Source organism: Microcaecilia unicolor, chromosome 4 (assembly GCF_901765095.1).
Source record: "Microcaecilia unicolor chromosome 4, aMicUni1.1, whole genome shotgun sequence".
Lineage (NCBI taxonomy): Eukaryota > Metazoa > Chordata > Amphibia > Gymnophiona > Siphonopidae > Microcaecilia > Microcaecilia unicolor.
Window position 1 is genome coordinate 254,956,627 of NC_044034.1, and position 23,259 is coordinate 254,979,885.

General features: G+C 40.6%; 1 protein-coding gene across 1 annotated transcript in view; it reads left to right on the forward strand.

Moving 5' to 3' along the window:
* Positions 1 to 22,437, forward strand: part of LOC115468035 (interleukin-1 receptor type 2-like) — a 41,553-nt gene extending 19,116 nt beyond the window's left edge. Inside the window, exons 6-10 of the mRNA XM_030199546.1 lie at positions 4,650 to 4,715; positions 9,053 to 9,191; positions 11,738 to 11,883; positions 17,318 to 17,448; positions 21,711 to 22,437. Coding sequence (XP_030055406.1) covers positions 4,650 to 4,715; positions 9,053 to 9,191; positions 11,738 to 11,883; positions 17,318 to 17,445 — 479 coding nt within the window. The 3' untranslated portion in view covers positions 17,446 to 17,448; positions 21,711 to 22,437. The remainder of the gene's footprint in view (positions 1 to 4,649; positions 4,716 to 9,052; positions 9,192 to 11,737; positions 11,884 to 17,317; positions 17,449 to 21,710) is intronic.
* The last annotated feature ends 822 nt before the right edge of the window (positions 22,438 to 23,259 follow it).

A 23,259-nucleotide genomic window follows, 5' to 3' on the forward strand; every position in this document is an offset into this window, starting at 1 on the left:
TGGAGGTGAGAGGAAGAAAGCTGGGTGTCTGTGTGGTGGTGGGGGGGGGAGGGGGGAAGAGAGGAAAGAGGAACTGGGTGTTTGTGTGCTATGGGGGGGGGGGGGAGTGTTGAATGTCCTTGTGTGGGGAGAAAGGAAGAGAGCTAAGTATCTCTATTCTGGGGTGCAGGCAGGGGCCAACTCAACCTATGGACCAGGTGAGGCCCTGGCTTAGGGCGCCAGCGATAAAGGGTGCCAAAATCCCGGTCTAGCATCTTTCCCTCCTTCTTCAATTCCCTCCCTTCCTCCCTCCCTCTGACTGCAGTTCAGTACCTACAGGATAGAGAGGAGAAATGCGAAACTGGGATTTTGGCACTCTTTATCACCAGTGGGGAAGGAGGGAGGGGGAATTTGAGAAAAGAGGACATACTGGATCACAGATCGGGGTGGGGGATGGAAGGAGAGATACTGGCTTAAAATAGGTGCCTTCCTGCCCTATTAACCTAGGCATCCTGTTGCAAAGAGGTCCTTTTACTCTCACTTCCTTTTCTTGTTGCTGCTGCATATCCATGAGGGTTGGACTTTCTTTTTTTTTTGTATGGCAAGTCAACTGAAACAATTTGTATGCTAGAAGAAAAAATGAATTTCAGGTTCAAAGTAAGGCAATAAAGTTAATTTCATATCACACTTCCTAAGTTGTGAAGAAGGCATGCAAATAAGTTAATTCAATTTTCTAAGAGAAAATATGCAATGCTTTCCATGTAAAAATACCCCTGTAAGCCCACATGCACATTTACAACTGTTCAAATTTCCTAGTTTATTGTGTGTTCGATTGCATGTTGTTTTAAAAGCATGCATCTATTTCCAACTTCCGCCCCAGTCCTGCCCATGGGAATGCCTCAATACAGACTGGATAAATTTATGTGTATATAGGCTGAATGTACAATACTCTAGGCAATTTTTAAAAAGATTATTTCTAAGCATAATTCTGTAAGAAGCTGCCTAGACTTTAGTGGCAAGTATGACCTAAATGATGGCATTTTAGTCATTTACATGTATAATTAATAGTTATGCATGTGAATGACCTCTTATAGAATGCTGACCAATGGAAAAATACTTGCCATGCTTTGATGATACACTTTGCCAGTGGGCATATATGCATGGGTGGAACACACAGGTACGCATGTAAAGAATACTAGAATTTATGCACATTCGTGCACACGAGCCCTGGATTAACCATTAAGTCAAATAAGCACATGCTTAGTTCACTACAGGAAGGCGGACATCAGTTTCTTCCTTTATCTATCATGCCCTTAACTCTTTCACTGCTGTCTGCCACACCCATTATCTATCATGAATATCAGTGTTTTTCTAATCATTATAAATATATGATGTTTTGTTTCCAACAGTGATATTTCTCAGCACTTATTGAGTCTTAATGTCTTTTCAGTTAAGCAGTGGAAGAGCTGGGGGGGGGGGGGGCACCATTGTTGGGCTGTGCTTAGGGCATCAGTTGTATTTCATCTGGCCCTGATACATACATGTAGGTGCAATGCAAAATATATTCCCAGCAACAACATTCTTAATATGGAAACTCTAAGGTCACTATCAGGCTTATTTTCGAAAGTGATCGCCGGCGATCTTCCGACATAAATCGGGAGATGGCCGGCGATCTCGCAAAAGCGGTGAAATCGGTATAATTGAAAGCTGCTTTTTTGACACCATCGCCGCTTTCCCGTCGCCGAGCCGGCAAAAGTTCAAGGGGGCGTGTCGGTGGTGAAGTGAAGGCGGGCATGGGCGTAGCTACCAGATGGCCGGCTTTTGCAGATAATGGAAAAAAAAAGCAGCGTTAATCAGTATTTCGCCGGTTTTACTTGGTCCTTTTATTTTCACGACCAAGCCTCAAAAAGGTGCCCCAACTGACCAGATGACCACCGAAGGGAATGGGGGATGACCTCCCCGTACTCCCGCAGTGGTCACCAAACCCCCTCCCACACTAAAACAATAAAACTAAAAGCCTTTTTTGCCAGCCTGTATGCCAGCCTCAAATGTCATACCCAGCTCCCTGACAGCAGTATGCAGGTCCCTGGAACAGTTTATGTTGGTTGCAGTGGACTTCAGGCAGGTGGACCCAGACCCATCCCCCCCCCTACCTGTTACACTTGTGGTGGTAAGTGTTGAGCCCTCCAACCCCCCCCAAAACCCACTGTACCCACATGTAGGTGCCCCCCTTCACCCATAAGGACTATGGTAGTGGTGTAAAGTTGTGGGGAGTGGGTTTTGGGGGGATTTGGGGGGCTCAGCACCCAAAGTAAGGGAGCTATGCACCTGGGAGGTATTTGTATATTTTTAAAACATTTTTAGAAGTGCCCCCCTAGGGTCCTCGGTTGGTGTCCTGGCATGTCAGGGGGACCAGTGCACTACAAATGCTGGCTCCTCCCATGACCAATGCCTTGGATGTCGCCGGGTTGGAGATCGCCGGCATTTTTTTTTCCATTATCGCTGAAAAACAAAACCGGCCATCTCAAACCCGGCGAACTCTGGCATTTGGCCAGGCTAAATTGTATTATCGAAAAAAAAGATGGCTGGCCATCTTTTTCGATAATACTGTTCCGGCCAGCTGTAGCGCCTCCACCAAAATAGATCGCTGGCGATCTATTTCGCCAGCGACGTTCGATTATGCCCCTCCATGTAGGTATAGCCTATACTGAATTCTCTCTCTTGCCCCTATATAAATTTTCTAGATAATTGTCTCTTTGGAGTTATTTTTGGCCAAGGTATTCAATACTACGATTATTGTTGTTGTTTTAGGATTGACTACATGTGGATTTTGAATTTGTATTGGCTCTCCTTGGGGATTCTTTTTTTTTATAGCTATGTAGGCGTAGGTATTTAGGGCCCTTTTACTAAGCTGCAATAGAAGGGGCCCTGCGCTAGCGGAAGTGGCCATTTTTGTCATGTGCCAGGGCCCCTTTCACCTCAACGGGTGAAAATAACCAAAAATAAAATGGCTATGCAGTAAGTTCACACTTGCCGTGTGGCCATTTTGGGGGACAGCATTTACCACCTCCCATTGAGGTGGTGGTAAAGGCTCCTGTGCTAACCCGGCAGTAACCGGGCAGCATGTGACGCTGCCCAGTTACCACCAGGTAACCCCCTGCAGAAATATATTTCAATATATCTGCTAGCACCAGAAAAGGAATTACCACCAGCATCCGCGCTGGGCCAGCGGTAGTTCTGGGTTGCCAAGTGGCAACCCTTTAGTAAAAGAACCCTTTACAGCAGCTATAGAGCTGGCATAAGTGCTCATGCCTAGATATACTTCCATTCTCTGCCATTTCCACTAGTATTCTATAGAGAAAGTAGGCACCTACTTTTCTTTACAAAATAGGCTTAAAATAGGTGCCATGTCTTTCAATCTTATTCCCTGAATAGCACTATACTGCAGATTTAACCCAAGAATGGGATGTAAGGGAAGTAGGAGTAAAGGAAAACAATGCATGGGAAAAAGATGAACGCATTGGCCAATAGACCTAAGTTATCTTGATTTTTCTAAGAATATGCTATTATTTTAACCAAACTTATTGTTAGCTACCTTAGACATAATTTATTTATTTAACTTTTACATTCCACCTAAATATAATAGGCATTGCAAATTAAACACACAGATTTTATCAATATAATTATATAAAAATAATATAAAATACATATTAAGCTTGAACGCATAAATAGCACCATTGGAATAGGCTAATATCAACTTCCATTAGCCTCCAAATGTTTGTGTAAACAAAAAACATTTTAAAGGACTTTTTAAAGGATATAGTGTCCACGGTTTGCGTGATTGAACTAGGCTATCTATCCCACACAAAGGGTCTTGGAATAGAGAACGCAGAATGTCTGATCTAAGCATAATGTCCTCCCAATAATGAAGGGGTTGACTGTTGGAACAACCCTTTAGAATGGAGTAAGTGTTGTAGGACAATTCGACATGTTTTAACCATATTTCACTGTGAGAGTTCATTACCACCCCTCACAGGACTCTTATTTTTTATTTTTTTTAGATAACCTCTATAGATGATAAATGGTATCACTTGCCAGTAGGGCTGTATAGAAGGTCAAACATTCTCTGTTTTTGGTTCATTTTGCACATTTACATTAACATTTTGTAACATGCACTATTCATCTTTAAGCGTTAATTCACAAGTTAATACATGCAAAAATTAATTTTGTGTGCACTAGTAGCTGTAAAATATTTGGAATGTATTTTTGTTTTTTGTGTTTTTCTGGATGTTTGACAACTACAGCAATTAGAAATTCTGTCTGCTATATCTATATCTAGATATTGTTCTTATTTAGATTTCATATAATAATGTTATTTTATTTTTATTTTTTTGTTACATTTGTACCCCGCGCTTTCCCACTCGTGGCAGGCTCAATGCGGCTTACATATTATATACAGGTACTTATTTGTACCTGGGGCAATGGAGGGTTAAGTGACTTGCCCAGAGTCACAAGGAGCTGCCTGTGCCTGAAGTGGGAATCGAACTCAGTTCCCCAGGACCAGAGTCCACCACCCTAACCACTAGGCCAAGAAATTTTAAATATGAGTACATTTAATATTCCCAGTACTCACTTTTGGTTTTAAGCCTTCTTTCTTTTCTTCTGAACAGAACAAGAGAAGAGAAACCATCCAGTGATAGTGTACCCTAATCACAAGTCAATAGAAGCTGCTCTTGGTAAGATCCGAGATGACTTGCATGTGTCAGTAAGAGAGTATTCCATCACTAAAAAATATTTATGTTGGGAAATAGTTTAATAATACATGATATGAAGATAAAGTATTGCTTAGAGATTTTTTTTAGCATTGACTGATTTACTTCACTGGAGGGTGTCCTTCCAAAATTCCCAACAATATTAGAAATCAGGGCAAAGATAGTTTAAGCTTTCTAGTGGGGATGTGTAGCATTTGTACTGTACTGTCTTAGGGGTATGTTTACAAAAGGGTGTTAGGATTTGGAGTTTAGCACATGTTAACTGAAATTTAATGCTTTTCTTTTGAGGGTATGTTCCATGCAGGCCAAATGCTTATGAGATCAGCACACGGTAACTGCTAGGATTTAACGCTGGATCACTTAAGTGACTTTTATGTAGAAGGTTCTACGTGAGCCAGTGTTAACTCAGTTGTTATCCAGTTGGTGCACGTTACCTAGAATGCACTAGCACGATGATGTTTCCACATCGATGCCACACCTTCTCCAAGAAAAATTAACTAAAGCATTTGCTAACAGGTATATTACTACAGAACGCCTTAATGCCACCATGCAGTACCCCTGTTACAAAACATTAGGGCTTAACGCCCTTTAGTAAACATACTCCTTAGTTTGTAGAGTTCATTGTCTGAAGAGAAGCAAGGTAAGTCCTCATGAGTGGGTGGCATCATCTGTCAGAATCTGGCAAGGAAAAGCTTCCGTTAGTTTTAGATACTTGGCAAAGCAGTCAGTTAGGCCATATATGGCAGCACTTCCCATGCTTTAGTATCTTAGATCCCTAGCAGTTTCTGTCTAAGTGAAAACTGGCCAGGTGTTTAAAGCAAAAGGAAACTTTCCTGTACTGGGCTCCATAGGATGACACCAAATACTTGTGAATACCTCTGTCCTACTGTCCTTGGAGAAGACTTGTAGGTATTATTGCTTTATGCTCTTTATCAACAAAATCCTAATACAGGGATAGCATGATTCAAACAGGTTTATGTTTTTCTTTGACTTGATATACCACCTTTCACAACTTTGCAAACAAAACTCTAAACAAAACAAAATTAAGAAAGGAAAGCCAAATTATAACCTAGGACAGGGAAATCATAGGAGAAAAAGAGCTTCTCATTTCCCCCCCCCCAAACCCACCTCCCCACTCCCCCCGTTTTCTATTTCTGTTGATGGCTCGCTCATTCTCCCTGTCTCCTCAGCGCGAAACCTTGGGGTCATCTTTGACTCTTCTCTCTCCTTCTCTGCTCATAACCAGCAGATTGCCAAGACCTGTCATTTCTTTCTTTACAACATCCGTAAAATCCGCCCCTTTCTTTCCGAGCACTCTACAAAAACCCTCATCCACACCCTTGTCACCTCTCGTTTAGACTACTGCAATCTGCTTCTTGCTGGCCTCCCACTTAGTCACCTCTCCCCTCTCCAATCGGTTCAAAACTCTGCTGCCCGTCTCGTCTTCCCCTCTCCTCAAGTTGCTTCACTGGCTCCCTATCCGTTTTCGCATCCTGTTCAAACTTCTTCTACTAACCTATAAATGTACTCACTCTGCTGCTCCCCAGTATCTCTCAACACTCGTCCTTCCCTACACCCCTTCCCGTGCACTCCGCTCCATGGATAAATCCTTCTTATCTGTTCCCTTCTCCACTACTGCCAACTCCAGACTTCGCGCCTTCTGTCTCGCTGCACCCTATGCCTGGAATAAACTTCCTGAGCCCCTACGTCTTGCCCCATCCTTGGCCACCTTTAAATCTAGACTGAAAGCCCACCTCTTTAACATTGCTTTTGACTCGTAACCACTCGCCTTCACCTACCCTCCTCTCCTCCTTCCTGTACACATTAATTGATTTGATTTGCTTACTTTATTTTTTGTCTATTAGATTCTAAGCTCTTTGAGCAGGGACTGTCTTTCTTCTATGTTTGTGCAGCGCTGTGTATGCCTTGTAGCGCTATAGAAATGATAAAGAGTAAAAAGGAATATACAGTTGAAATCAAAACAATTAGGCTGACTGTGAGATGGAACATGCTGCCTCCTATGTGGACTCTGCATGACCACCAAAAGCACAGGTGAAGAGAGAGATTTTAAGTGGTGGTTTATATTTACGGAGCCACTTTCAGACCATAGAGAAAGGAATACAGTTCCAACCTGACGAAGCAGTATGAAAAAAAGACACATTGGTGCATTTATTCAAGTCTAGCTCTCACTGCAAACGGGACAGCAAGCTGAGCATCATGAATATTTTGCAGTGAGAGAGCAGGGATGTGAGGGCAGGTAGAGAGCAGAAGAGGAGAATAAAACTTTAAAAGCTAGCTGCTAGCATCAAGAGCTTGAATCGAATCCTGAAGGTTATTTGAAGTCAATGATGTTGGAATAAGAGAGATGTAACACTGTCGAATCGTTTTTGTTGCAGTACGTTCGTATGGCTGTATTCTGCCCAGTTTAGACTCTGCAGTGCACAATGCTCAGAAAAACATCATTACTTGTTGTTGCGTTGGTAATAGACATACTGTCACTGAATCCTGCTTCTTCTATGGGCTGCTATTCTATTCTTCCAGGCAAGATGGTGCACAGACTCGCTGCCGTAAATAATAAGCCACAGCTCCATATCTCTCTCCCTCTTTGTTTCTGTATTCAGGTCCTACGACAACCAGAAAAAGATTGTTAGATTTGAAGTATACTGATAAACATATCTGGAGAAATGTGTGCAATAACGCATGTGAGGGGATGCAGTTAGCTCTGTAAGCAATCCCTGCTGTACTTGGGAGCAAAGAACCTATTGAATACCTCATTCTCCCAGGTCCTTTCTTGATGGGAAAAAGAAAGTCTTTCAAATCTATTAGGCTTGTATTGGACTTCTGGTATTTCCCAGTTCAGAGAACCACAAACTTATCAAAGATGTGGTTGTGAGGTTGTTCCAAAGGAAAACAGTTTACCAGAATAACTAATGAATGTGAGCAATTTGAGACAGTACACTTTTTTCATGTGCAATTCATAGAGAAAATAAATGTTTCACATGGACCAAATGTACTAAGGACTCCTTTTTACCCAGCTCTGTGACAGTGTACTCTTTAGAGAAAATACCTTCTGGGACTTTACATAATCAATATGGTGCAGATCCTTCTCCAGTACTCATACTTGGAATACTTCTCTTGAACTGTTCAAGATGAAATCCTTTTGACACTTCTTTGAAGCAGTTGTTCTGATCTTCAGAAGCCACTTAAGGCAATCTTCAGAGTAGTGTAGGAGTATGGGGCCAACTCTTCTTTCAAGCAGGCAAACACAGTGAAGGTGACATCAAGGAAGACGTAATAAAAACATCCAATGGACTCAAAGAGTTCACATTAGAAGTTTTATTCAAAGTGTGCAATGGACTCGACATGAATCATGTTTCAGTCACAGAGGCCTGGAGTCCCTAAACAATACAGAAAATATATACATAAAAAAACTATTATAAAAACAAAGAATAAAATAAATAGATAAATACAAATCCATAAGAATGATGACACAGTATTAAGAAACCATATTACAGTTTCTATTATGATTTACACATAGATCACCATATGTTGTTGGCGGACATTTTTGTTTTATACAAAAATTTGTTTTATACATGGTTTCTTAACACTTTATGGATTTGTATTTATCTATTTATTTATGTTATTCTTTGTTTTTATAATAGTTATTTATGTATATATTTTCTGTATTGTTTAGGGACTCCTGAGGCATGCCTCTTGGCCAAAACACGATTCGTATTGAGTCCATTGCATACTTTGAATAAAACTTCTAATGTGATCTCTTTGAGTCCATTGGATGTTTTCTTTACATCTTACTTGGTGTCACCTTCGCTGTGTTTGCCTGCTAACTCTTCTTTCACCAGTTACCACCTGTGGTCCATTCTCTTGGAACTCTCCTTGCAGGCTTGGGAACTCAACCGTCCATAGCCAGCCAATAAATATTTTAAGAGTATCACTAGGTAATGATGATTATCTGTCCTGTAATTGAGTTATATGCCTTGAAAGTTCTAAAAAAAAAAAAAAAGAGAGAGAAAAGAAAAACCAGAATAAAAACCACTCAGGATTCCTTATATTTAAATGAGGGTTTAGGAATTTAAGATCAGTCTAGTTATAGCTTTTATTTGATTTGGGACAAAAAAAAAACAAGGTGGGAATGAAATAAAGAAACATATGAGACTATATGCTTGAATCACTGTGTGACGTCTCTATTCTTTAATTGCTTTATGGAATTTTCTTAAGAATAAAATTAGATATGATATAAATAGATTGTATTGTATCTACTTGTTAAATGTCTTTACCTACAGGTTCAAAACTGATCATACCTTGTAAAGTATTTACTGGATTTGGTAGAAATTCTGGCACTGTAGTGTGGTGGCTGGCAAATAATACCTTTGTGGACCGAAATTCTCTTCCTGATGGTCGTGTTACAGAAGGGGAATTTCAGTAAGTACTTGTGATTTTCATTAAAATTAACAGACTAATTCACTGATGCTTCCCCCTCCCCCCATTCTCTACCTATAGGAATTGTTGCATGAATCAGGCCCTGACGGTTTGATTTAAACTAAAATTGCACAATAATACATATTTGGGTGGTGTGGAGTGGCATTTTAAACCTGCCACCTGAGATGTCCAGGTTTCAGAAAGGTGCTCCACTGGCGGGATTAGGGGAGGTCACCTCCTTCATCCCCCTGTGGCTGGTGTCCCCACTGAAGGTGAAAGTGGCAAGGGATACCGGACTCTGTGACAGCTGTGGGAAAATAAATGTCTGTGTCTCTAAAGTGGCTAAAATAAATGTTTATGTTGACATTTCATAACAGAGATGTTCATATGCTGCCACAGAGATGTTTATGTCCCTGTATTACCCTGTTGATATTTTTTCTAAAATGATATTCATGCTGAATATAACCAGCACATGAATGTCCATTTCATCATGGAATTCGTTGCCAGAGAATGTGGTAAAAACAGTTAGCAGGGTTTAAAAAAGGTTTGGATTTATTAAGATGGACTTGGGAAAATCCACTGCTTATTTTTAGGATAATTGTCAATCAACTATGGCAATACTCTACTATAACGTCTTAAACATACAATACACAAACTAGTAGAGATGGTCTCAGGAGTATCTGATAATTTTAAGGTAAATATCAATATGCCACAAAAATGTGCAGGGAAAGTCTCATATGGTCACCGGGGTAATTTGTATCACCAATGTAGGTGAGCCCCAATTCCGTGACAGTTGTAATCATTGACTGACCCCCTGCCAGTCAATGATTACAACTGTCATGAAATTGGGGCTCACCTACATTGGTGATACAAACTACCCCGGTGTCAGGGGTGTATTCAGGGCAGGACTTGGGCGTTTCTAAGACTTAGAAGTTTTTCTGCCACAATGTAACAAAACAAAAGTGTCCAGAACTAAAACTAAGACGTTTTGAGCTAGACCTGTTTTTATAACGAATAAGGCACAAACAAGCACCCTAAATGACCAGATGACCACTGGAGGGAATCAGGGATGACCTCCCCTTATTTCTCCAGTGGTCACTAACCCCCTCCCATCCTCCAAAAATGTGATGAAAAACATTACTTGCCAGTCTCTATGCCAACCTCAGATGTTATGCTCAGGTCCATTAGAATAGCATGCAGGTCCCTGGAGTAGTCCAGCAGTGATGCAGTGCACTGCAGACAGGTGGACCCAGGCTTCTACCTCCCTTTACCTGTTACACTTGTGCAGGAAACTGTGAGCCCTCCAAAACTCACCAGAAATCCACTGTACTCACATATATGTGCCCCCTTCACCCATAAGGGCTATGGTAGTGGTGTACAGTTGGGGGTAGTGGGTTTTGGGTGGGCTCAGCAGATAAGATAAGGGAGCATTGGTGAGATTTGTACCTGGGTGTATTTTATGAAGTCCACTGCAGTGCCCCCTAGGGTGCCCTATTACTTTCCTGGGATGTCTGGGGGACCAGTCTACTAAAAATGCTGGCTCCTCCTACATCCCAATGGCTTGATTTTGTGCGTTTTGCACTTGGACGTTTTTTGTTTGAAAATAGACCAAAAAACAAAACGTCCAAATCACAAAACCTTGTTCAAAACAGTATTTTCAAAAACAAAAAATAGATGTTTCTTTTTTGAAAATGACCTTCTTTCTTATTCAGATTTTGGACGTTTTTGCAAAACGTCAAAAGTCTGACTTAGACGTCATATCGAAAGTGACCCTCCACATGTCTGAACTTAAGACCTTCCTCTTTGTAGACACCTATGGCTGATTGCCAAGAGGATGACAGTGTTCTGGATAATACATTACCCATTTGTGTTCTTCCTTCCTCCCCTACTTTTTCTTGCAGATATTGTAGTTCCTCCCCATCCCTATTGTTGTTAGTCCGGTGTGTCCTCTTCTTTCCTCTCTTTAGATTGTAAGCCACTCAGATGCACGTTTGATGGGCAGGGTAGAAAATCTCTTTAATAAACTTGAAACTTAATATTTTATAAAGGAATCTGGGCACCCAGAAGCACTTATAGAATGTGCATTGTGAAGCTCAACTTTTGGCTCCCTTTACAGAATGTCCCCAATATATATACTCAGTGCTGCTGACTCTGTGTACGGAGGCACTGTACAGCACTGCGTAACCAGAAGCGTAGCTAGGTTGTGTTGCCAGGGGGAGCAGAGAGGCGTACATATACACCACATAGGCACATGTACACACTGTGTAGCTGCGACGGACTGCATGAAAAATAGGCGCCGTTGCTGTCTTAAGACAGTTTGGGGGAGCGGTCGCTCCCCTGGCACCCCACCTAGCTACGCCTCTGTGCGTAACCCTAGTAGTGCTTTAGAAATGTTAAGTAGTAGTAGTAGGCACTGAATATATATATTAATTTAAACTGCAGTGCTGAAGTTTTAATTGATCTTGTTGATGCCACTCAAAACTGACCTCTGTTTGTCTACTGTTGATTAGCAGGAGCATAACGTCTAAATAAATATTATTCACATTTAGGAAAATGACAGAAAATGACAGAAACTACATTGTGGTACAGCTTATTTTTCTGGAAATCAGAGAAGAGGATTTTCAAACCGATTTCAAGTGTATAGCCAGAAATGAATATGGATCACAGGTTCTACCTGCACAACTTAGAAAAACAGGTACTGTATCATTTGCACTACGTGCAAGGCGAGGTGAGTTTCATGTGTAAAGGTGGCTTGTGGCATGGATAAGTGAAAGAAACCAACTTTTAACTCTGGTCTGATAGCCATAAGGTCTTGAAATGATGTAAATAAATAAATACATGGAGCAAGTTGTAGTTCTGGAATCTAGATCCAACGTCAACCCCTTCCCTCATGGGTTCTGTCACCATTTGTCTGAGCAAGGCACTTTGACAGGCATCCACAATCTCTCTACTTTTTTCCAGTTCTGCTGATGGGAATATCTTCTATCAGATCCTAGTCCAGCTTCTCCATTTGTCCATGGTCACTGTACCGTTCTGCTAAAAATTGGTTTCTCTGTATGGAAAATATGTATAAAGGGATTGAATTGGTACAGGTCTGAAATGTCTGAGCAGTTTTATTTATTTATTGCATTTGTATCCCACAATTTCCCACCGTATGGCAGGTCAATGTGGCTTACATATTGCTAAAAAGGCGGTTACGAAATTTAGATTTGTAGAAGTCTAGTACATAATACAGAAGTACAATAAACCAGGGGTGTAGCCACGGGGGGCCACAGGGGCCTGGGCCCCCGCAAATTATGTCCGGGCCCCTTCCGACGTAAGTCAGAAGATTGACGTCCTTCTCCCAGGGTTGTCCAAATCGGTATAATCGAAAGCCGATTTTGGACGTCCCCAACTGCACTCCATCGCAGGGATGGTCAAAGTTCAAGGGGGCGTATCGGAAGCGTAGTGAAGGCGGGACTTGGGCATGCCTAACAATTGGACGTCCTTGACCCATAATTGAACTTGGACGTTTTCACCCAGACCTGGTTTTCTTACGACTAAGGCACAAAAAGGTGCCCGAACTGACCAGATGACCACCGAAGAGAATCGGGGATGACCTCCTGTTACTCCCCCAGTGGTCACTAACCCCCTCCCACCCTAAAAAAACATTTTTCAAAATATTTCGTGCCAGTCTCAAATGTCATACTCAGGTCCGTGACAGCAATATGCAGGTCTCTGAAGCAGTTTTAGTGGGTGAGTGCACTTCAGACAGGCAAACCCAGGCCCATCCCCAACCCCCCGTTACATTTGTGGAGGAAACAGCGAGCTCTCCAAAACCCACCATAAACCCACTGTACCCACATCTAGGTGCCCCCTTCACCCGTAAGGGCTATGGTAGTGGTGTACAGTTGGGGGTAGTGGGTTTTGGGCAGGGGGTTGGGGGGCTCAGCACACAAGGTAAGGGAGCTATGTACCTGGGAACTTTTTCTGAAGTCCACTGACGAGCATTTGGACGACTTTACCTGGTCCAGTTTTTCTTACGACCAAGGCACAAAATGGTGCCCGAACTGACCAGATGACCACCGAAGAGAATCGGGGATGACCTCCTGTTACTCCCCCAGTGGTCACTAACCCCCTCCCACCCTAAAAAACATTTTTCAAAATATTTCGTGCCAGTCTCAAATGTCATACTCAGGTCCGTGACAGCAATATGCAGGTCTCTGAAGCAGTTTTAGTGGGTGAGTGCACTTCAGACAGGCAAACCCAGGCCCATCCCCAACCCCCCGTTACATTTGTGGAGGAAACAGCGAGCTCTCCAAAACCCACCATAAACCCACTGTACCCACATCTAGGTTCCCCCTTCACCCGTAAGGGCTATGGTAGTGGTGTACAGTTGGGGGTAGTGGGTTTTGGGCAGGGGGTTGGGGGGCTCAGCACACAAGGTAAGGGAGCTATGTACCTGGGAACTTTTTCTGAAGTCCACTGACGAGCATTTGGACGACTTTACCTGGTCCAGTTTTTCTTACGACCAAGGCACAAAATGGTGCCCGAACTGACCAGATGGCCACCGGAGGGAATCAGGGATGACCTCCCCTTACTCCGCCAGTGTCACTAACCCCCTCCCACCCTCAAAAATGAAGTTTAAAAATATTTTGTGCCAGCCTCTATGCCAGCCTCAAATGTCATACTCAGGTCCATTGCAGCAGTATGCAGGTCCCTGGAGCAGTTTTAGTGGGTGCAGTGCACGTCAGGCAGGCGGACCCAGGCCCATCCCCCCTACCTGTTACACTTGTGGTGGTAAATGTGAGCCCTCCAAAACCCACCACAAACCCACTGAACCCACATGAAGGTGCCCCCCCTTCATCCGTAAGGGCTATGGTAGAGGTGTACAGTTGTGGGTAGTGGGTTTGGGGGAGGGGGTTGGGGGGCTCAGCACACAATGTAAGGGAGCTATGTACCTGGGTGCAATTCATGAAGTCCACTGCAGTGCTCCCTAGGGTGCCCGGTTGGTGACCTGTCATGTGAGGGGGATCAGTGCACTACAAATGCTGGCTCCTCCCATGACCAAATGGCTTACATTTGGTCGTTTCTGAGATGGACGTCCTTGGTTTCAAAAATCGCTGAAAATCAGAAACGACCATGTCTAGGGACGTCCATTTCTAAGGACGACCAAATTTAAGGATTTGGATGTCCCGGACGGTATTTTCGAAACAAAAGATGGACATACATCTTCTTTCGAAAATACGGGTTTCCCTGTCCCTGGATCGAAACATGGACGTCCCTTTCTAAAATGCCCCTCCACATATTTTCAGTTGTTGCATCTACTTTCTGAAATGATCTTGCTTTACACTTACAAACTGAATTCTCTCTTCTGTGATTTAAAGCTATTCTTAAAGCTCATCTTTTCGTTATGATTATAGTTCCCTGCATTTCTCACCCATTGCAGCAAGTTTTTCCTTTTCACATTTACGTTAATTTGTCGTCTTTTCACTTTCTTCCCTACCTTTTATCTCTTTTTAGTTTGAATAATTTTATTAATTTCAACTTCTCCCTTGGATTATTTAAAATTCCCTATGTAATTTCAGTTTTGCCTTTTGTTTCCATCCTTTCATTTATTCATATTACATTTGATTTTTTAACCACTTTGATATATTTTTACTATTTGCAGTTTATTAAATAAAGCTGAACTATGAACTGTTTGAGGCCAAATACTGATGAGATCTCTGTAACTGACTTTATAGCTGATGAAATAGTTTGAAAGAAGTAGCATGTCTTTGAAGATTCTATTCAATATGAAATCATCAGTTATGAGAGCTTAGTGACAGTGAAGAGATGTTGTGAATGTTGTGTAGTTTGTGTACGGTTTATGTGGGCAAACTGAGAAAACATTTAGCAGGTTCTTTTACTAAGCTGGCCTAAAAATGGCCAGTGCTATGACTAGCATATGGGTTTCCTGTGCACTAAAGTCAGTTTTAGTACAGCTGCAAAATGGCCACATTTCATATTTCCCCTATTAATGGCTATATGCTAATTTCCCAATTAGTGCATAGCCATTAGCATGGGTGCCTTTACCAACACTTATTTTCTAGGCAGTAAGGCTCCTGCAATCACCACATGCTGATTGGTTAGTGTGTGGTGTTGCAGCTAGGATAACTGATTAGCACTGGGTATGCCTACTCTCCACACCTGAACATATCCCCTGCACTAAAAAATAAAAAGTATTTTGTTAGCATGTGGGAAGTGCACACAGATATCAAAACTATTGTGGGATGCTTGAACATGGCCCACTTAGTGATTTTTAATCTGCTGTAAGTATGCAGTAGTGTTTACTACAGTTTAGTACAATTGCCCCTAAGTTTTTAGGATGATGATTAACAATTATTAAGCCATGCTGTAATGCCAACACAGTCCATTCACTGTGAATAGGCTTGTTAGCATTACCGCACTAGCAGCCGCTAGCATGGCTTTGTAAAAGGGGGGAGGGGTTGGTAAGTTAAATTGACTGTGACCGAGTATTTGAAGCAGCCATCACAAGAATTAGGGACTCTGGATAAGTGTTGATGTAAAGAGAGATTCATTGAATCTGAGTTGAAAGTAGTAAAAATATTTATACTTTAAGTGTTCTGTTAAGTTTTAAGCAATTTTTTGGTAAAATGAGGAAAAACGTTGAGTGTAAAGCTGTTCTGAAGCTGACTGGTATTTTAACCAACTCTCAGAAAGCTTTGAATGGAAAATTGAGAAATGTACCAAAAAGTGGTAAACATATTTGAGAAAGAGAGAGAGAAAAATTTACTGTGGAAGTGACAGTTTATTTTGAAGAGGCAGTGTTAAGACAAACTGAAGGGTGGAATAGCTAGGAGAGACAACTACCTTTTTATTTCATGGGATAGCTAGAAACACAAAAGAAACAAAAAGAATCACACACATAATTTATTAAAGATAGGGAGTAGGGTACAAAAGGAAAAGAGAGGAGAAGAATACACTTACTTCAGAAGATCTCTAGCTGGTGTCCAATGTTCAAGATAGCACCTAGAAAGAAAAGACAAAAGAGAAAGATAAGTGACCGAGCTATTGAAATTGAAGTGTTCATACTGAGATAAAGTAATACAGACACTGAAAAGAAACTTAGATAACACAGAAAAAGAGATAGAGACAGATAAAGGAAAACAGAGAGCGAGAGAGAGAGCAAATAAAACTTACCTGGTCCAAGTTCCTTTGGGATGTCCACATTGGACAGCCTGGAAAACAAAAGTGAAAAGAGATTTCAAGCATCTAACTTTTAATTAAAGTAGAATAAAGGAATAGTTTTAAAAATGTTGTAAAGAGTTCCTGTAGTAATAATAATGTGATACCTGAGCATGAGTCCTTAAGAGTTTTATTCTGGGTCTTGGTGTTGTATAGAAATGATGTTGAAGTTCTGTTGAAAAAGCACTAAATTGTATTTTTATTTTAAACACCTTTAAAATAAAAATACAATTATTGTTGCATAAACTACTAAAATGTTTAATGTTTTTAATTTAATATTTAATAATGAATGCATATTATATTAGGTGCCTAGGCTCCATTATAGAATACTACTGTAACATGGTTTAGACACACCCAGCATTTAGGCCCCACATTTATTCTAACCATAGAGTTCCTGTAAATCTAGACACCTAGATGTGGCAGGGAAATGTGGCACCTATGTCCACCCCTGCTTTGTTCTATCCATGCCCTACTTGCAAATAACTTACTATGGGACCCTTTTACTAAAGTTTAGCCCATGCTAAATTCTAAGAAGTCCATAAGTATATAATGGGCTTCTTAGCACTTTTAGTGCATGCTAATGTCTATTAGTGAGTTCTAAGCTTTTGCTAAGCTTTAGTTTAAGGGCTCAATATTAAGTTAAATTGGTATATGCAGAATAGTACTTAAGCAAAATATTGTCAGTTATGTGCCATTATTCTATATATATTAAACACACTTGTAAATGAGAGTGCTCAGTTTATAGAATTAATTTATAGTGCTATTTAATATACATAGTAATTTGAATGTTGTGGGTGGTATTGAACATATGGGAAATCATTTATACTTCTCTTTCTTTCCATCATGTCTATTTTTACATAGTCATGCGTTTAATAGTAATAGTGTTTTCTGGATTTTTACAGTTCCTGTTTTCTCCTGGTATACGGTGGTGGTTCCAGCAGCATTGATTTGTCTTATTGTGGGGGTCATGTGTCTGTACAAATTCAGGAAATCAAGAGCTCAGAAAGACTATATTCAAGCCAAGTCATAAATGGTAAACTTATTTTAGATTTAGATTTATTATTTTTAGCCTGCCCTTGTCTAGTCTCGAAGCTTGAGCAGTTAGGCTGTAGACACAGATTTAGTTTGAAATATTTGTTAACTGTGACATAAGCTGATTTTTGCTGCCTTTATGTTATAACATTGTATCTTGGAGATTTTATATCATTGTATCTTGGAGACCAAAGATGTGTTTAGACAATTGACTAAGTCTGCACTTTGAGAATTGCATATATGTGGTAATATATGTGTGTAAAGGAAGATATTTTAGAAGCTCTTTTCATGATTTGAATGCATATCTACTACACATAGGAAACCCAATTTTAGAAAGCCAAGATTTACACTTGAATTTGACTAGGTGTGGTTTGGGCGGGACTAGAGCAGAGCCAAATTGTATACATGTATTCCTTATTTTAGAATGAGAATACATGTCTATGAGCATTAAAATCAACATTAAGTTTACACCTGCTCCCAAGTACTTCTAGGTTTTGAAAAAGTGCTCATTTTAGTTTGTGCTCTACAATAGAGATTTGAGAATGTTGCCTTCTCAATATCCCTGGATTTTCTTTTCCTCCTCAAAATCGTTTGTGCAAAATTATTATGGGCTCCGTACCTACAGGGACCATAAAGACATGTAGGTTTCAAAAAAGGTAAACATACACTCCAATGTGTTGGCACTTACATGTTTATGTTCTGAAATAACAACATAAATGTGTAAGTGCCGACATTTAGAAGTATATGTTGCTAAATTGCCTTCAATGAAATTTTAGATGTTAAAAATTAAAATGATTGCTCTTGACAGGACAGTTACACCAGTTCTTGAGTAGATGAAATGTTTGCACCTGCAATGTAAGTGCAATCTTTGCAGGATTTATGCTTGTATTTGAGAAAGACAAATAGGTGCAAAATAGATGCCTTCCAGCTCACTTAACCTAGATTCACTGTTATAAAATTACCCACTTTGGGGATAATTATATAAGGAGTCATCTAGTTTCAAGTGGCAAGAAGGTATGAAAATAGTGGCATTCTAATCATTTGTGTGCTTAAGTAGAAACATTTCCCCTTAATTCTGTAAACTTGGATTCACAATTTTGCAACTAGTATACAAAATTGCACGTGGAAGATAAAGCAATGAGGCACACCAAGTAAAAAACACACACAGTCTTTATTAGTAGATTCAAAGCTCCCAGATATTTAATATAAAATGCCCGACGTGGCCATATTTCGCCAGTATAAAAATGGCTGCGTCAGAGGCAGTGGGCCACCAGCTGATTTAAAACTCCAAAAATAGCCATGCTGGTGTGGCTTTTAAAACATAGAAAGCTAGTTCCTGGGAACAGTCTGCCTCCAGGACCAGATTTGAGAACCACTGATCTAAGCAATTATGTTTCTCTTTGACCTATTACATTAATATTCTCTTTAAAAAGTATGTGCCTACTTTTCTTTGGGCACCAAATAGGCATGCTCTTGGCACCCCAAAATAGACACCCCTTTATTGAATTGCCCTTGTTGTACTGTTTTTCATACAAAGTGCACTTTTGCAAAATCATTTTGCACTTCAGTACATGAGGCCCCGAGTCTCTTATAGAGAACATTTTCTCCTGTGACAAATGACAGGGGAGAAACCACGCTATGCAGGATGCAGGAAATCTTTTTTCTTAATGGCAATTCAGAAGAAAAAGGGCAGCCGTCTGAACTGTTGTAAAGCAATTAGAAATATCCTGACCCAAATCTTTAATCAATTTAGTGCACTTAAACATTGTAATAAGAGTCAGGCCCTGGGTTCTCATGAAGTTCTTTCAAGAGTGCAAGTGATCTGTAATCTGTTTTGCATGTCCCGTCTCTGATAGTCTTTTTCATTTGAATACCTTAAATTCAAGTGTAAAAAAAAGTTTGATGAGTCTTCTGCGTTGCTGGAATTTCCTTTCCCACACTGGGGTTGCATGTTTTCTCTTTGAGATCTCAAGCGTTTCCTGAGTACATAACTTTATCCTTTGTGTAATGTGACCTAAGCTTAACACTGTGACCTATACATTCTAGCTCTTAATTTAAAGGGCTTTCATTTGACAGCACAGAGCTTAAAGTTGAGGAACAGAGAAGATGCTTGACTGGCATCGTGCAACCTATTACATAACATTAAAGTTCCCTTTATTTATTAGGCTTTCTCTTTATAAATTAATCTTGTACTATCATAATGGAACAATTGGTATAGATAAATGTTACTGTTATCTGCATTGGTTTCATATATACAATGAATAATATCTGTTTGCTTCTTTATGTATCCTATGGATTGCAAATGGAATTTTATTATTTCCAGGACTAAAATAAGACTTCAGTCTGTATGATATTGTAGGTTCCTAGGAATATACTTGGAAGAAAGAACATGACTGTTTCTAGAGGGTAGCTATATGTTTCTATTTATTAGAAGCATTTATTACTCATATAGGGGTCCTTTTACTAAGGTGCATTGAAAAATGGGCTGTGCTAGTATACATGCATGTTTTGAGTGCATGCAGATCCATTTTTCAGCGCACCTGTAAAAAAAGCCTTTTTAAAATTTTTGCTGAAAATGGACATGCAACAAATTAAAAATTGGTGCGTGTCCATTTTGGGTGTGAGACCTTACAGCCACCCATTGATTTAGTGGTAAGGTCTCATGTGGTAACCGTGCGGTAATCGTCTACGTGCATAGAATAATGATTACTGTCCAGTTTCCGCTGCGCACAGGAAAATAAAAATTATTTTCCGACGCGTGTAGCGGACGCACGTAAAAAATGAAATTACTGCCTGGGCCGCGCAGTAGCGGGGCGGTAGCTCCAAATTGATGTGCGTTGGGCTTGCATAGGCACCCATGCGGCTTAGTAAAAGGGTCCCATAGCTTTCACAAAAGGAACTGAAAGCTAAGTATGACAAAGGGAAATACAAAAGCTCTACAATAAATATGTGAGGGTAATAGTTGATACTGACCTCTACTGGTCAGTATACAACATAGATGTGTTAATAGTGGGACTAAATCTAGGGGTGACACATCTAATAACTGGGTCCCAGAACTCAGAAAATTCTGTCAATTTTCACTGACAATCTTAGCATTATTAGATTATAGTAATTCGTTATACTTAGGTGCAGCAGCGAAGTACATTTCTAAGCTTCAGTTAGTTCAAAATTCTGCAGCAAGATTGATTTATCGAAGGCTTAAATTTGATAGGGTATCTCCCTTGTTCGCCAAGTTGCATTGGCTGCCTGTTCAGGCAAGGATCTTCTGTAAAGTGCTCTGTTTGGTTTTCAAATCTTTATTTGGCATTTGCCCTAGGGATTGATCAGAAAGGTTTAGGATTTTAAATAATAGTTCTCATTTATGTAATCAATTAATTTTGGTATTTCCATCTGTTAAATCTGTAAGATTTAAGGCTGTTTTTACATATTCTTTTTGGTTTTCTGATGTTCATCTTTGGAATAGCCTCCCTGTTTTGATTTGCCTTTTGAAGGATTTTTTAGACTTTCAGAAGGCTTTGAAGATTCATTTGTTTCCTTGAAGTTAATTTGATGAATATATTGTTGTAATGTTTGTATTTTAAATTGAGTTGTTCATTGTTTATTCGTGAAAAATGTTCAGTGATTTTATAATTTGTTACCTCACCTTTTTATAACTGCCTGATAACATAACATAAATTATAAGGTTACCATATGGCTCCAGAAAAAGGAGGACAGATTGAGCCAGTCTGGGTTTTACATCCATTGCACAGGAGAAAGAAATTTGACGACGTCATTGCCAGTTATTAAAAGAATGCACATGCGAATGTTTCTGATTTTAGTTTTATAAATGATTATTAAAAAATAAGGCTCGTATGTCTGACTACCTATACTAAGAAAGATGTGATGTCTGCATAGCTTCCTTTGGCCTCTTCATCCTGATTGATATTACTTGAGCCTTGTGCTTTGACTTATTTTCTCATCTCTTCTTCTAAATTTCTGTGTTGGCATTTGTTTCTTGTTTATGGTTCACATCTGCTGCGCATTTGTAAAGAGACCTCAATTAAAGAAGTTAAATGAATATAATAGAGAAGTCTTTCCCATGCCATGTGAGGGAGTAAAATTGCTTCTAGTGAGAACAGTGTAGTGGTAGAATAAAAGGCAAATGTCATGTACAGATTCTAGGAATAAGAATGAGAACTGGAATGTGTTCAACTAATTTGGTCATTTTCTTCTTTTTCTTTTGAGGGGGGAAATATAAGTCTTGTTTTTACTCTGTGCTTTCAGGACCTGCAGTTTCCTGGATGCAGCTGAAAGGAATAATAAAACTCCTTTGAAGGATTGTTTTCTGATGTTATGCCTAGATGTTTACATAGAACTAGAGAAACTGTGGACAGATGAAGACCATCAAGGCCAATCCAGTCTCCCCACTGTATGGAATGAAAGAATACCACACAGCATAGGCATGAAGTTTCTGTACAAGAGTTATTTAACATTTCTATAGCTTAATAATGATACTGTTAAGTGTGTGTGTGAATTTAATTCTACTTTGATCCAAGGAAATGGGCAATCTTTCTGATTTGGCTATCTCTAGAAATGTGATTTTGTCATGCAGACCTTAGTAGTCATTCTTCCTGATAAAATTGCCATTGAAGATTAGAAAACGTTTCTTTGTAAACTATGAATGAAGACACACAGAAAGACCCATTGTACGTAGGTCATTGAGATAGCAATTGAAACATCCACATCAGGACATGCTCAAATCTCTGTGTAATTTAGAAAAGGATCTGCTAAATATGGAGCCTTTCCTAAAATCCCCTTTATGGATGTTGGCAAATATATGCATATTTGCTGGCATCAGGGGCGTAGCCAGATGGTCAATTTTGGGTGGGCCTGAGCCCAAGGTAGGTGGGCATGGAATTTGGTCCTCCTCTCTCCAACCCTCCCTGCTCACAAACCCCAAATATTAAATGTTTGAGCTGCGGGGATCCCTAAACCCTGTCAGCTGAAGATCTCCTCCTTGAGCAGCCAGCACTCTTCCAAACAGCAGCCGGCAGCACTTGCCTCAAACTGATGCTGCTGCCGGCAGGCCATGCATGCTCAGTGCTTTTGCATGTGCAAAAACTAAGCATGTGTAGAAGGGCTGGTCTCAGCGTCAGCTCAAGACAAGAGCTGCTGGCTGACATTTGGAAGAGCGCTGGCTGCCCAAGGAAAGAAAATCTTCAGCTGGCAAGATTTGGAGATCCCCACCAGCCACAGCAAGAGTGTCACAATTTTGGGTGGGCCTGAGTCCAAAGTGGGTGGGCCCTGGCCCACCCAGGCCCACCTGTGACTACGCCACTGGCTGGCATGTACAAGTTCAGCAGCACCTATATGTTTAGAAAGAATGTGCTTCTGCAGGGCTTTACAGATGTAAGTGCTGGCAGTTTCATGTGCAGTTAGTGATTTTGCAATCTATACTGTGGTTGTGGGCACTTACAACACTCAAGACAGACCGTCAGTCCTCTGATCTCCCCAGCACACATTTCCAGCCTTTCCTAACACAAATAATCATCCTCTCTCCTGATCCCCTCCCCCAGCTCTTACCAGAAGTCTCTCTAGTGGCTAGTGTGTGTGTGTGTGTGTGGGTGGGGGGGATAAGAGCAGTAATCCCCAAATGCTCCTGACCCATTGGTGCCTAGATTCAACATGATGCTTATGACTTCCTAGCTGTAGTCTTGTGGTACTACCACAAGAGGGTCAGTTTCCATGCTGAATCTGGACATTGACATAGGGATCACTCTTGCCTTCTCCTTCCCCCCACCTCATGGAGACTAGTAAAAAGAGGCGTGATTAT